Source organism: Pleurodeles waltl, chromosome 4_2, assembly GCF_031143425.1.
Source record: "Pleurodeles waltl isolate 20211129_DDA chromosome 4_2, aPleWal1.hap1.20221129, whole genome shotgun sequence".
Classification (NCBI taxonomy): Eukaryota; Metazoa; Chordata; class Amphibia; order Caudata; family Salamandridae; genus Pleurodeles; species Pleurodeles waltl.
This window is the reverse complement of record NC_090443.1, coordinates 834,234,667-834,250,207: the sequence shown is the minus strand read 5'-3', so window position 1 is coordinate 834,250,207 and position 15,541 is coordinate 834,234,667. Positions and strand designations below refer to the sequence as shown.

The 15,541-nt window shown below is 41.5% G+C and overlaps 1 protein-coding gene across 2 annotated transcripts in view; it reads right to left on the bottom strand.

The window, feature by feature from the left end:
• Positions 1-15,541, bottom strand: part of LOC138293366 (FRAS1-related extracellular matrix protein 1-like) — an 892,846-nt gene that overhangs the window by 744,116 nt on the left and 133,189 nt on the right. For both annotated transcript variants that reach the window (XM_069232561.1, XM_069232560.1), the window contains exons 9-10: positions 13,990-14,334; positions 8,749-8,891 (exon numbers count right to left, since the gene is read on the bottom strand). In XM_069232561.1, coding sequence (XP_069088662.1) covers positions 8,749-8,891; positions 13,990-14,334 — 488 coding nt within the window. The remainder of the gene's footprint in view (positions 1-8,748; positions 8,892-13,989; positions 14,335-15,541) is intronic.

Here is a 15,541-nt window from a genome sequence, read left to right as displayed (position 1 = left end):
CGAAGATGTGACTTTCAACCCCATAATATCTACAAAAATGCATGCCATCATTATAGCACTGTGATGGGGAGATATGTTTCCAAATGTCTCCACTAACCTTAAATTCAGAATTCATTTAGAAGCAAGTGGAGGTAATGAGAATTGGGAATTAATATTATGAACAGACATTTCCAGTGGAGGATCCCAATGTGGAAATAGTACAGAGAAACCTTTATGAATAAAGCATACAACAGAGGGAGGAGAGACAAGGGGACACACACGGTGGAAGCAGGAAGGGCCTTGATGTGTTTTGAAATTAGGCTGAGAAGAAGATGAGCGGTTCCATGTCCACAACAGGACAACCACCTGACAAAGGCAAGACTCCTACTGGAGGTTCTGCATCTGGAAAAAGAAGACTGCCTCACAAGGATGCGATTGGATGCCAAGATCAAGAAACAGGCAATTGAACTGCTTCTAGAAGAGCAAGATGTTGGATGCAATGAAGTGAGCTGGAGAGAAGGGGAAAAGTGAGGACAGATTACTGGTCAAAGGATAAATTGATGCTCTGCTACTCTCGACACCTAAAGGGTCCCTACTGATGGTCCCTATTGTCACCACAGTGTATCTTCCCTGTTTATCTGCGAGTGTATCCACAGTTACAAATCCCATCATGGATAGCCGCATGATTGCCATCTCTGTGTAATTAATTTATTTGGTATAATGTTTCTGAGAGAATTGCTTGGTGTCTCCCTTCCTAAAATGGGTACCTTGAAGCAGTATCACATTTGTCTTTTGTCCACTCTGGATATCTTGTTTTAAATATTCAATTTCCTGACACTGAATGTTATAACTTTGAATCTGACTATCTATATGTGTTCTTGTTATTCACCTTCCTCCAGATTCAAGCTTTTCCAGATTTCCACCCTCAGCTCAGAAACTACTTCCACCTTCACCATTTTCCTTGCCCTCTAAACCCAAAATAAAATATAACAACTAAAACCAACATTGCTCTAAATTAAATTCTATGTCCAGAGATATCATCTAAAGCCTGGATTTCCTACGCCCAATGTCAAACTTGTCAAATTGCATCCTCCTCTTTCCTGTCTCTTTCTGCTTTACCCATGGCTGCCACTGCCATTGTCAACCTGAAATACTTCTCCTGCCTTTGCCGGACCCTGCCTGGATCTATCGATTGCAGGCCCTTTCAGATGGGCCCACCCCCACATAGCTTGTCCCTTGGCTACATTCATCATGACAACGCTACTCGAAATTTAAGCTACAGGAATTTGTTAATTTTAATCCAAGCTCGTTTTTGTGAAGGCTTCAACAAGTAGAGGAGAAACTTTCCTTTTCAAGAGTGTGGCCTGTGCTACTCTGATTACATAAGTGGGGGACACATCCTCCAACTGCTCAGTTATTGTGCCTCCTAAGTATCTTATTTGATTCTTACGATAAAGCACATAATCAACCCTAGGCCACAACATTAAATCTGTTTTAGCCTTACCTATTTGATAACCAAAGAGCTGGCCAAACTCCTGAGATAATGTATGCAGCCTCAGGATGGCAGTTTGCAGGCACCCGGTGTAAGCAAGGATGTCATTGACATATAATGCCAGCTTTAACGACAGACCACGCTCTAAAAGTGGGTATAGTAGGATCAAATCGAATTGCCTGGGCAAAAGGCTCAATGTATAGTGTAAACAACACTGAGGAGAAGGAAGTGGCAGAACCTCCCTCTAAACGTATATGGTAGAGTGAATTTGAAGGAAATGATGGTTCTACCTAAGTTTTCCTTTTTTTTTTTAGCTGTATCACATTAACGTTTCAGTCTAAACTAATCGCTAAATTGCATGGGGATGTGAGCTCCTATGTCTGGGGGCATACATTACCTAGACTGTCTTGGAAAAAGCTTAGGTGTAAGGTGAAACATGGCAGCCTAGTGCTTCCAAATTTTCCGATCTATGCCTATTCCTTTCAATTTAAAACCAGTTGCATGTTGTCTCCTTCCCCATATCACTCTACGATCGGATATCTTTTTTCAGCCATGCTAGAGGAGTATGGGCAGGATTATTTCCTACTGAAAAGTGGTAGCCTAAAGTTTTTCAAAAGGGTCAAATTGAAGACTTTCACATCTGCCCTAGGAGATTGGAGTGCAATAATGAGATTTTCTGGGATTCCATATTTTTCTAGTATCGCCCCAACCTGGGATTCTCCTGGTACATGAAGGACAAGCTTGTTATCCCCCTTGGAGAGGTTGGATTTCAGAACTGGGGAGATCTTGGGTCAAGATCTCATTTATTCTCCTGGCCAGAATTATTAAATAGAACTAATGGCAAGCTTTCAGGATTTAAGTATGTACAAATGATATCTTTATGGTCTGTTCAGCTATGGGAAGTCCCAGAGAATGAGGTTAATAGAACAAAAGATACTCACAAAATTAGCATTCCCATAAGAAGTTTCACTTTAGTACTGGGAGATAATAAAGGCTCAGAGAGCTAATGTGGGCCAGTTTTGTTCATCAATTTCGGGGGTCGCTGTTCCATGCTCACTGTTGCCTGAATTATGGTTAAAATCTTTTACATTTCTGTATGAGATGGTAAAACCAGCTCCTTTCAAATGCTCCCATTTCTGTACATCACACAGACTGTATTGGACACCTAAAAAACGATCTAAAGTAAGTAATCAACTCTGTGTTTGTCCAAAGTGCCCTTTAGCAGGGGCAGATGATATTCACCTTTTGTGCTCTTGACCACATCTTGTGTTATTTTGGAAGTATATTGCTGAGATCAGGCTCCTATGTATCAAGTCCAGCTGTCTGAATCTCTAATACTTATTGGTATTGATCCTATCCTTAGTGGGAAAGTCAGCAGATCTGAGGAACAGCTATTATTTTACTTGATTTTACTAGCATGGAGACAGATTTGTAAAAACTGGATATCTCCAAAGCCCCCAAGTGGTGTACAGTGGATAGAATTAGTGAATCAGGTCTGTCAGTTGGATGTGGTAGTTAATTCAAGAAGAGCTAATGCTCTTTGGGAGATGTGTGTGACATAGTATCCAATGAATACACCATTGTTTTACCAAGGGTGGCAACATCTGTTCAGTATAGCATATGTCGACCTGGTGGGGCAGATCTATTTAGCAGTTACAGCATAGCCTGAGGCTATGGAGCTAACATAGAAATGAGGTGCTAACATTGAAATGAGGTGACAGATGCTGCAAAAAGCATAATAGGATCCCCATTGTGCTGCAACGGACTCTGGTGCCTAGTGATTTCAGAAATTGCTCCTTATGTAGATATGGTGACTTTTTTTTGTGGACAGAATGCTCTTTGTTCTCCCTTTTGCAGTTGGTAGAATGGGGCTAGCCATATTCACTTGTCCTATCTCTATGTTTTCACCTTCTTTTAAGTCTAGTGTAAACAGTACTTTGATGTAACCCAGGATGTTATTCTCTTCTGCTTCTTCCTTTGCATTATGCACTCATTTGTTGTGGAGTCTAACACAATTTTGTAGATCTCTGCAATTTTGTATGCAAAGTTCTTATTTGGACTGCCTCCTCCAGTCCTTCAAACAGTTTTGATTCAGTTCCTGCAAGACCACCTAGTTTCTCTTCTGCCTCCTTCGGACTGTGGCCCATTAAGTCAACACCTAAGTGCAATGAGGTCAGTGCATCAGCACAGCCAAGTTAGTTTTTGTTCATTTTTTGTCGTCTGAGGGCCCGAGGATCTCCTGGAGATCATTCTTTATAATGGGTGTAAAGTCTTGCTGAGCATGGCAGGAGGCCCCTTCCATCTCTGCCATGTTTGATGGTGGTGAAGACATTTTCATGACTGTCTGATTTTTGGCATAATAGGATGAAATCTATATTTGCCCTTTGGGGGCTGGTTTGGGGTGAATGGGGCAGTGCTCCTATCTGCTACAACAGAAGGGAGTCAGCATTCCTCTCACCCGCACTCTATTGTTTGACCATCACTGTAAATCCAGATCATCCCCAAGCTATGCTGCCCCAGCAATGCAAAGCATGCACACAGAGATCTATTTATTTATCTGTTCTCTGATTCACTTTGGGTCTAGTACAATATGCAGACCTTATGGGTCCCTATGCTGTTGCCATTCCTACCTGGAGTCAAGGTAGCTTCTATAACTTTCTGAACATATTCAGACTCAGATGTTCACTTTTGTCCCCTTATTCTGTCAGATCTGCTTTTATCTGAGTTTCCACAATGAGCACACCAACCCCATTCTTGCTATGTGCCCCCAACAGAATGCCCGGTAACAATGACTCCTTTTCATCCTTCTTTTCAGGCCTTAATTTTCCATGACTGTGCTTTGATGACTGACTTTAGAGGGCTCAGGAGTGCAGCAGCCATTCTTCTTTTGATTCAGCAGTCCTTACCTGCTTCATGTGGGCAACAGCAAAACTTGTGTCTCTTCAGTGTGTGGCCCAGTACTCATGGGTCTGCCTTTCAGCCAGCCCAATCTTGAAGGCCAGGTTTGTTGACAACCCTGGTGACACACCAGATCAGCAAATCCTCAGTGCCCCTTGCTGCTCAGCTCAATACCTTCACCAGAGCATTTGCATTTGCTATTGTGGTCCGGAAACTCACAGGAACACAGTGACCATCTTCGCTACCCAGCCATGCCCCTTATTAATATATACATTTACTGTGATAACACTTAGGAAAAAGACAAATGAAAAAAAGGCTATTTTCATTGACCATTACCTAGGATTTTCTATTCATTATTAGAAGTGTGGTATAAAACGAATTTTATCATTCGAGCTTGCAACTGGAATTCAATTGCCCAGTAAAATATGCAATTCTTTGAAACGCCAACCTAGCATTCAATTCTGGGGCTTAGCTCACATAATAATACACATTTTGTGGTGGCACCATATTGGATTGGAGATGGTAGCTCATGATCTGACATATACGGCAGTCACCATGAGGCATTAGCCCAAGTAAAGTATGCCTTAGCATGTTCAGTGCGGTATGAGCTAGTAGAGGCCCCATCTTGCCACTCTGGCAGAAGGTAGCCAAATGCTTTCATTAGTTGTGGAAACAACGGGGTAAAGTAACATTCTCAGGTGTTCCTAGAGCTACCAAGGAATATGCTGGAGACTGGCATTGGGAGAGAACCATCAGGTAAATATAGCACACTAAGGAGATAATGGACGAACCCAGGCCTCTTAATTGGTGCCTGCATATCAGGAAGATAGTTCTGAAAGTCTGTGAATGAAGCTATCAAGCACTCTGAGGTACACATGAGTGTGCAGGAGTTAAACAAACATTCTCTTTCCTTAACAAAATGTTCAGCCAGGGCATTCCTAAATGTGTATACTAGTGATGTGTGAACTCGCCGGGGCACCATGATAGCAGAAAATGGGACACTACTGATCAGCAGGCCATAAAACATTGGTTAAGCTGTATTCACCAATGCTCCAGGAAATCTGCCATCAAGAGAGCCCAACTTAGCAAACCTGCTTCTTAAAAGATTAGCGAGATAGGGGAAAATAGTGACGTTCATTGGAGGGCCACCATGGAGGGTGAGGTGAAATTTCTATCAAGAAGAATATTGATGGAATAGAGGGCAAACGTGAGCTTTTAATGAGACATGAACGGGAGGGGGAAGCAGAGTTCTCCTGCTTTAACAGCTGGGCCATCTCCAAAATTAGCCATATAGCGCAAAAAAATAAAGCAATTAGAGAAAAGGGCACACTTGTACTAAAAGGAGTACCACAAGAGAATGAGCAGTAGTATTGATAGCAAAGCATTTCCGATAACTAGAACCATCAAAGCACGTTTAGTGTCAGGATTGATCTTTAAAGGGGCTTCTCTTAAACAAAGTATTTGGGTAAACTGGTGAGCAGTGATATACATCATATTGTTCATGATGTTTTGACCCTCATGAAGTGCATACACGCTGATTTTATAAAATGGTCCAATTTGCAGTTGTTGCTATGGGATTACAATAGTAATAACTGCTCCCATATTCAGTTACGGTTTCAGCATGATTTCATCTAACGTTCCACACAAGACCTTGCATTCTACAGACTGGAGCATTAAATCACACATCTGGGGCACTAGAAGACCTAAATTAGCATCCTCTAAATTGTTTGCTCAAACTACTTCAGGTTGTCTCTGACTATCTAAAATTCAATTGAATTACATTGCCCACCAGTTGTCACAAACGGTTTAGCATTTCACCGATGATCTTGAACTGCCAAGTTGGGTCTTATTGGAAAGGTGTACAAGGAGACGTGACGGGCCTACAAGTTATAGATCAACGGCAAAAGGATACCAATTACCCAAATACTCCAGTAATACAGACTTGAGTATGGGCTCAGAATCATCTGAAACTTCCTACACTTCGAATCTCCACTTTGGAACAGCGGTAAACTTCTTATAGGGAATAACATCTTTCCGCTGGAAATTTTGGTCCTTTAAGGGGATTGGGGAACTAAAGCACATACTGACAAACTGAAATCCATCTCACATGAGAGCAACACTGGCAATATTTCCAGCTACGACATTGCATTATGAAGAAGCAAGGCTTCTTTGGTTTCAACATATATATGAATTTAACACTCTGCTTCCATATTTCACTTTGCATATCCGGGTTTTCATGAAACTGGAGAAAGAAAACCGTTATAATCAACAAGCTTTTGTCATTTGCACCCTCTCTTTTCAGGATATTAAATTAATCTATATTTGCTCGCCTTTGTTTTGCTTTTCACTTTTTCTCTGAAGCAGACATACATATAGGGCTTAGTCTGCTCATATTTTTTCACTGGTGGGAATCACACACAAATATTTAACATTTACATTTTCAATATCTTGTAATATTTTTCTATATCAATAGCAAGATGGTTCATGTTAACGTCCAACTTTGTACACAGCAAACCAGGCCACAATGTCATATATATTTTGCATGCATGTACGTTCCGGAGTTATATTACTTGTACAGTCCCACCTCACATTCCCAGAACCAACTGTTACACAAAGCCATTGAGCCATATTTTTATGAAACAGAAAACCGTTGTAGAGTCGATATTTAAAACTGCCTCATTATATTAGAAGTAGTAAGTGGACTTTACGATGCAAAATACGAGTATTAAGAATCACGTTAAGAAAAATGTGCATTCGCTGTGTTTTTGGGCAGTTTAGATTTTGCTTCTACACTATCTAGTGCATTTTTCGTGAAGTGTTATTTTCAGTGTTCCTGGGAATCCTTTAGTAGAGATGTATAGATGTACCTTTCCTTTTGTGTTAACTGCGCTCTGCACTCCTAACATTATTTCAATAGCTAGAGAAGGAATGTGGATCAGAGGAGGAAAGCTTGGTGCAAGCGATATAAGGAGCTCTTTTGAGCAGGTAACACACCAGGAATTAGGGGACAGGAATTTGGGGAGAAGTCACTGATTGAGTATTCAAAGGCATTTTATTGGCATGGTAGGAGGGGAGACGTGAAGGACACCAACTAGGAATAAGGGGAAGTAGACATATCAAGAACAAAATGATGAAAGCCACTCTAGGTCAAAATGCTTTGTATGTCAGATTTTAAACAGCACGATCTTATTAGGGTATGCAAGGTCGTGCAATTGCTACATTTCTAAGAGTAGATATCGAATCCATGGATATACTCTAGTCCAGTGGTTCCCAACCTTTTGATTTATATGGACCCCCATTTTAACATTAATAGAACCCAGGGACACCCTCTGAATCATAATTGGAATTCGGGGACCCCCGCCTGAGTCATTACTGGAAGCTGGGGACCTAATTTGTCAATATTTGTTCATATTTTTAAATTTTCTAAGCAGTCGCGGACCCCCTGAGAAGGCTTCGCGGACCCCCGGGGGTCCCCGGACCACAGGTTGGGAACCACTGCTCTAGTCCACTTTAGAAAGATGATGATTCTTAAAATGCATTACACAGAACACTGGAAGAAGGCATTTTTCAAGGATTGTGGTCCTTGATGTCAATGTACTTTCCTGGGACAAATCTCTACATTTATTTTATATATTTAACAAGTCAATGATAGTGATATTGTGTTTCTTTACCAATACAAAACTCATTTTGGGAGTTCACTACTGAAAATACTTTGCAAGCGAACATGATGCTCTTTTTGCAACTGAGCAGTTCCTTTGATGAACACCATGGTAGCTCTACTGAAGACACAGAGTTCCCCGCTAGGCAGGCCAGTATGTAAATTAGGTGTTCTTTCACCATAGGCCAGCTTCCACTCTTTTAGCAGGCCAGTGGACCATCCACCTCTTAATCATCTCAGACTGCTGAAATTTAACCAAGGAGAAGGAAAGCTCATCTTAGGCCTGTGACTAGCCAGGGCTACAAGAAACCAACTAGGGAGGAATGACTGAATCACTTAAACACTAGGGAGATACATGAGCTTCTAAGGATTTCTTGATTTGGCAAAGTACTCTTTAAGTATTAGGTGTAGTTGCAGGTAGTCCCTTGGGGAGAAGCCCTTTTAAAAATAGTTTATAAGTAAATCAATGTCTCACGTAATGAGGGAGCTCTTTAAAATGCACACCACATATAAAAAAGACAGATATCTTCTTCAAAATGTATGGACATGCTTTTCCAAAGCATCCAATTACCACCCTTAACAGACATATCTGACTACCAGTGGCACATTTAATTACATTGTTTGAGACTGCACATCTGACTATATACAGTATAACGTTCACAGTTCTGATACTAAAGACAGGTCATTCTTGTATCCAATGACCAGAGGCTGTTGCACTCACCTGAGTTTCTGAAAGATTTGGAGGGTCATGGCTGTCTGATAAGATGAATTCAAAGGTGTCTTCAAAAATCTCCCCTCCAAGATGATGATAATTAATGAGGCCATGAAAAAGATCCCTCTGCAAAAAGCTAGATACCAGAGCACCTAGAAAATACAAAAAGTTGCACATATTTTTACAGAGCTGTTTTTTGTATCAATGATTTTCATTAGTTCTACTCATTGTTCAGAGTACTTATGTATATATATATACACACACACAGACACAGACACACACACACACACACACACACACACACACACACACACACACACTATGTTTGCCTCCCTAAAATAACTTTTCCTGATAGACTCTGCCTAAGAGGAAGAAAGAGGCCTTTGGGCTAGACTACATTCCTGCCTCTGCCTGGGTAGAGCATTTTTCTAAGTTATACTCAGGCATCAAGGAGCAGAGTTCGGTGGAAGCAGCTCATTCTATTGAGGCCTCAGGGGAATTAAGCATCAATTATCTGCTCTACCTTTGGTTGGACACCCAATTGAGACATCATTACCTTTAACCCACCAGATCTCTAGTTCAGAGATTTCTATTGCACTAGACTGGCTCACACCTAATAAAGCTCCTGGATTGGATAAGGTGCTTGGTGACCTATTGAGGTCATACAAAGACGTCTGGTGCCCTTACCTAGCCATATTTTTAGTGTCATAGTGAATGGCGTGTCTATCCCTTCTAGCTGGGCAGGGGCTGAATGTGTTCCAATCTATAAAAAGGGCTCCAGATCCTTACCATCTAACTATAGACCAATCAGTGTTATCGACAGCTTGAAAAAGCTTTTTAGTCGCATAGCAGACAGTGAAAAGCGCAACGGGTGCAACTGCACCCGTCGCACCGCCGCAACACCGCCAGGTCCATTTGGAGCCGGCTCCCTTGTTGCGGCCGTCATCCCTGCTGGGCCGGCGGGGATGTTGAAATGGCCACCGCGGGAGTGCGCCCGCGCAACGGTTACAACTTGGTGGGCGGCAAAGTTGAAATGAGGGCCTCTGTGTTATCTTTGTGGACCTTAAGTCCTCCTTTGATCTTGTCCTCAGAGATACTCTGTGAGCAGTCCTTGAAGAGCGGTGAGTTCCAGGCTATCTCCTGAGTACTATCATCAGATTACATTTCAATAACTATGCTTAAGTTAAATGTGGGCCGAACGGTGAGCTGACTGAACCCACCCTGGTATATAGGGGAGTGAGACAGGGGTGTATACTGGCCCTGGCCCTCTTTCTTCTGTATATTAATGAGCTGGTTTTCCAGTTACAATCATGTGAGGGTGTTGCCCCCATTCTTGCTGATGTGAAGACTCCTGCCCTACTGTTTGTGGGTGACACTCTTTTGCTATCCAATGGGGATTCAGAAGCTTTTGGATTGCTGCAAGTCATTTTGCGGAGAGAGGGGGCTGGAGATTAACCCAGCATGACAAAATTTATGTTTTTTACCCCTTTCAACCTCTCATTCTAACCCGACTCTAAATGGGGTGCAACTGGAGAGGGTCTCTGTGTCCGATTACTTAGGGGTTATACTCCCCAAAAGCTTTGACTGAACTTCTCAAGTTGAGCTACGTAGACTTAAATTAGAGCAATACTGTGATGGTGTTTTGAAGGCTCACTGCTCCTCCTCTTTTCAACCAGTGTCACCAACCCTTTGGACCTATAAATGTCAGACTATAGGGGCCATGTTATACGGTGGGGAGCTCTGCGGCTTTCATGGTACAAGAGCCCTAGAAATATCCAAAAATCACTTTGAGAAGCCTAGTCAATCTTCCTGCTAGTACTCCACTTGTCCCTCTGTGGTTGGACTGTGACCTGAGCCTGATAAGTGACTTGGTTGGGTTAAGAGCGTTCTCTATTGGCGGAAAATCTGGTCAGTTCCTGAAATTACTCCTTTCCGCGAGGCCCTGGAAGATGTGCTGGGGCAGCATGGTGCTGCTAAGATTCCCTGTCTGAGGTCTCTATGGGCCTGATTGGGTTTGAGCACTTATACACCTATCCTGCAGCCATTATTTCTGTGTCTAAGTCTGACCTGAAAAGTGCTTACTGGTGCTATGTTGACAAATTACATCTGCACACTTTCAGGGTCTGGGTCTCTTGCGGCATCTTTTTTGAAGTTCAAAGTGGTGTTTCAGTTTGAGGAGTTCTTGGATGAGATTGAACCTCCTCCTGCAAAGAGCTTATTTCTTAAATTCCGCTTGGGAACTTTACCCCTTAGTTCCTTTACCACCAAGTGGAAAAATCATCCCAGCAAACAAGGCCATTTTTATCAAATTCTGCCCAATGGTGATAGATCACCCGAACATGCTTTGTTGTTTTGTCCTGCCTATCAGGAGACTAGAAGAAAATGGATTCTCCCCGTTTGTTGTAGTCTGGAGTTACGGAATTCAGGGCAGCCTTCAGAGTACTATGGAGCAATGCAAGGCAGCTCATTGTCTTTGCTGTCTCTCGATTTCTGTTACACATGTGGAGGTTTAGCAGAAAGTGTTGTCCAGATGAGGTATAGGGTTCCCTCTTCCTCTCAGCTGTTTGATTTTATCATTCATTGTGGTTTTAAAATATACATTGCTGCTACTTGTGCCTTAATTGCTGAGACTTTAACATGTGAATTGTTTTATTGTGTATTTATTGTTTTAAACTGTCATATTGCATTATTAGCATGTTCTTTTATGCCCATGCAGCCAAAATAAAGATACATACATACATACATATACACTGACAAAACAGGGAAGTTATAGTTAGGTTCTGAATGTGCACACACAAAACCATAGAAATTCAGCTGCTATAGTTAGAATTATTTGAAGTAACTATAATTCTTGCCTTAAGGTAACTATAACTCGTACCACTACCCATGCACAGTTATCTCATCAATATTATTAATAATGATGTTATAAAACATGTCAGGAGTGCTGTAATTGGTTGGCTATCTAGGAGTGCAAGGTGAGGGCGCGAGTTATATTTGCCTTAGGGCATGAGTTAAAGTTACTTGAAATAACAGCTGAATTTCTGTGGTTTTGTGCCCGTAAATTCAGGACCTAGCGTTAACGGATGTGTAACCTTAGTTTTTTTCATTGAATTGATATTTTTTTTAATTCTATTTCCTAACTATAACGTCCCTGTAACCTTCCTTTTTTCCAGTGAATTTATATATTTTTTTTTTACTTTAAGTATTAATTACTTTGTGTTAATCCAACCACACATCTGTGCATACTCCGGTGCACTTCGGGTGACAAATGCAAAAAGAACTGATGATGGACAAAATGCTGAGCAATGTCAAACATGCATCCCTAGTCAGAGGTCTGGGCCTAAATCGATTGTTTTTTGCCAATCATGCCCACCCAGTTTGGACCCAGCCTGTGGGTCCCTTGCTAGCTGCACCACTGGATTCAAGCTAGCCTGGCTGATGAGGGATAATAACCTGAAACCAGTCCCTGGATGAGTGTTTCTGGTCCCGGGAGGACTTGGTTTATCAGTTCGGGCTGGACTGTTTCCCTGGGGAGCAGGGTCAAGACTGATTTGCCTATAGCTGTGGGCAAACTGGGGTCACGTGGTGAGCATTAACAATGGATTAAACCCAGATCTGTGACTGGGGATGAGTGTTTGAAGAGTTTCAACACTGTCTGTCATTTTATTTTGTGGTGTATTAGTGTGGAAAGGCTATATTCAGCATTTAGTGCCTACAGCCTGTGTCTGGGTCACATGACTTGGGGTAGCTGACAGATGGGCTTTGTGTATTCTTCTGGCAGCCACACACAATGGGCCACCACTCGCAGGATGGCAGGGCATAGCTGGGCACAGCCCTACTTACACTTGAATAGGCTGTGCCCTGCCTCCATACAAAGGGCTGCATATCCCCTGTAGTTACTCTGGAGCCAGGGCATGGGAGGCAGGAAACCTGTGCACTTCAAAGGGAAACCTCTAAAAGCTTCTCCCACTTCGAAGGAGCCACCTGATATAAATATTGGACCCCAGACACCAACTCTTCACTACACTTTTGGGCCTATGGAGGCTCTACCAAGAAGATGGACTGCTGTGCTACTGAAAGGACTGCCACTCTGCTAGACTGTTGCCCTGCTGGAATACTGCCTAGCTATATTGTTGCCCTCCTCCCTATGTCCAAGAGATTGGACCTGAACACAGGACTCCCAAAATGATTCCAAGGGCTAGTCTACCCACCTACTCTTGAGAGCCACAGGGACATAAAAGGCTCCTGACGACCTGAACAGGCACCCAGACCCAGCTGGAGTAAACCCCAGAGCTCCAAGTGGTGCCTGTGAGGTCCTGAACTCTTAGTGTGGCCTCAGTAGAGCTGAATTGAAGTTTTTGGGCTCTTTGCGACCCCAGACAGGCCTCTTGGTGGCAAAATCTTGTCACTCATGCTGCAGATTTTTTTCTACCCAACCCTTCATGCTATAGCATTGACAGCTCATAGGGAGTGCAACTGCAAAGCTCCAGCATGACTGTTCATGACAACTGGATCTTCATGCTACAGCAATGAGCACCGTGACTCCTGGCCTGCTCTTCATGCAACATTAAAAACTATCCACAATGCTTCCAAGCTACTTGCGGCCACCTACAACATGAATGAGGCTTTTTGCGCTGGACTGAGAAGGTAACATTTCAATGTGATTAACTTGGTCCCTGTATCTGACCCATGCTCCATCGTGGTCAGACTGAACTTGTGACTTTCTTGGGTTCTGATACGACCAGATGGCTGTGAGTGGTGCTTTGGTCTTTTTGGCTCTATTTTCTTTTGAATATTTGAAATTGCATATCTCTGGCTCTAGTGATTACATTTTTGATGTTTTGATCTATCTTGATTTATTTAGTAAAGTTTGCTCTATTTTTCAAAATTTCTAAGTTTCAGAGTGGAATACTGTTGGCAAATGAGAACCTCTAAAGTCGGTAACACATAAAAGGGGTCTCTTTGTGTACTTGACGACATGTGTATGAATATATTTTCAGAAACAGAAATAGTTAGAAGCATTACATCTTCTGGGGGCAAATTGTCAAAGCCATTTGCATACCTAAGTAGATGGTATGTTCATAAACGACCAGTTTCATTAAAATAAAATTGTATTTGTGATTCACTTGTTTACACTCACTGAGTGATGTACTTATATGTACTTTCATGCTGTTGAGCAATCATTGAAGCTTGAATTAATTTTTCTGATGGTTGGTTTACATCTCTGTATAATAAAATGTAGTTAATCACCTGTGATCTCAGTGAAGTGCTTCTTGATCAACTGTCCAGCTCTAGGTTGTTTGGTGATCTTGTAAAGAATATAATCATCACTTGAATCAAAATCAGAGGCCATAAGCATGTGATTTTCAATAAGAATGGTGTCTCCTTCGGCAAGTTCAAAGGCAACATTGGTTACCAGAAATGGTGGACTGTCGTCTTTAGGAAGAATATTAATGGGTAATTTGTGCCTGATACTGTGCTTTCCATCCGATATCCGGAAGACTATGTAATCCTTGGTGGTATCACTATCATCATGATGATAACGTACAACTCCATCCTTAATATCTTGGACTGTGAACATGAAGCCTTTGCCCCCTGGAAAAAATCAGATAAGAACAGATTATTATGTTATGAAATTAAGAACTCACACATAAGATTATATTTTGAAACACTGCCCTTGCCTTTTTCAAAACTGTGGTAGCATAGCTTTCAATTCCTGAAGCAGTGTCACCATTCAGTACTTAAAAGGTAAATGCATATGCATTTTAATTGATGTTCGAAAATAATAGCTGCAAAAATACCAGCACTTATTTAATGAAATGCCCAATACATACTAATTTTTAGCTTGGAAAGTAGCATTTACCAAGGGCATTCTACCATGTTTTTTTGTGTGTAGTTTTTTTTAATTATGTTCATGTGTTTTACTTCCTAAGCACATGTATGTTAAAATAAACAAGTTGTATTCCAGACCAACTTACGTGGTGAAAGCTCTTGATGTTAAAACAACTGACTTCAGTATATCAGAGGCTATTGGCTTTGATGCTCTCTAACAAGCTTCAAACGACAACACTTACATTTTCTCTATAATATTAAATATGCATCCATGTCAAAACCACGGAAATACAATGCTAAATCATCCTATGAAACAAAATAAAAACAATGTTGAAAAATACAATTTAAACAACGGCACTAAAGTTGAGTATATTAGCATTAAGGGGCATATTCAATGAAGAGCTAACAGCTCCCCTTAAATACTCACAAGTGCAATACAAATGGAATACAAATGGCTTACATTCTAAATGCAGTATTGGAGTGTTAAACATATTTTACTTAGTTTTGGTGGATCTTTTACATCAAGGTTCCCACATTAATATATGAACAAGGTAGTACTGCTTGAAAGTAATTGTCATAACATATGACATCTAAATCACCAATCTAAGATATGCACAAGAGTATTTTGTGAGTAGTACTTGAAAGTCATTATCATGTAATAATAATAAATAAATAAAATGTATAAAGCGCATGGCGTCTCAGCACTGATAAAGTCTAGCTATAACAGACGACACAGAGAGCCAGAGGAAAAACAGCTACGTTTTTAGATTTTTCATAAAAAGAAGCTCAGACTTAGATTTCTGAGGTAAAGTGGGAGAGAGTTCCATAGCTTGGGAGCCAAAAATCTAAAAGAGCTAACCCAAGCACAAGCTTTCGTAACTGTGGGAATTTCAGCCAACAGGGCCCCCACCCTGTTCTCAGATCTCAGACACTTCTGGGTGAGGTAGGGTTTGATAAAATGCTGTAGATA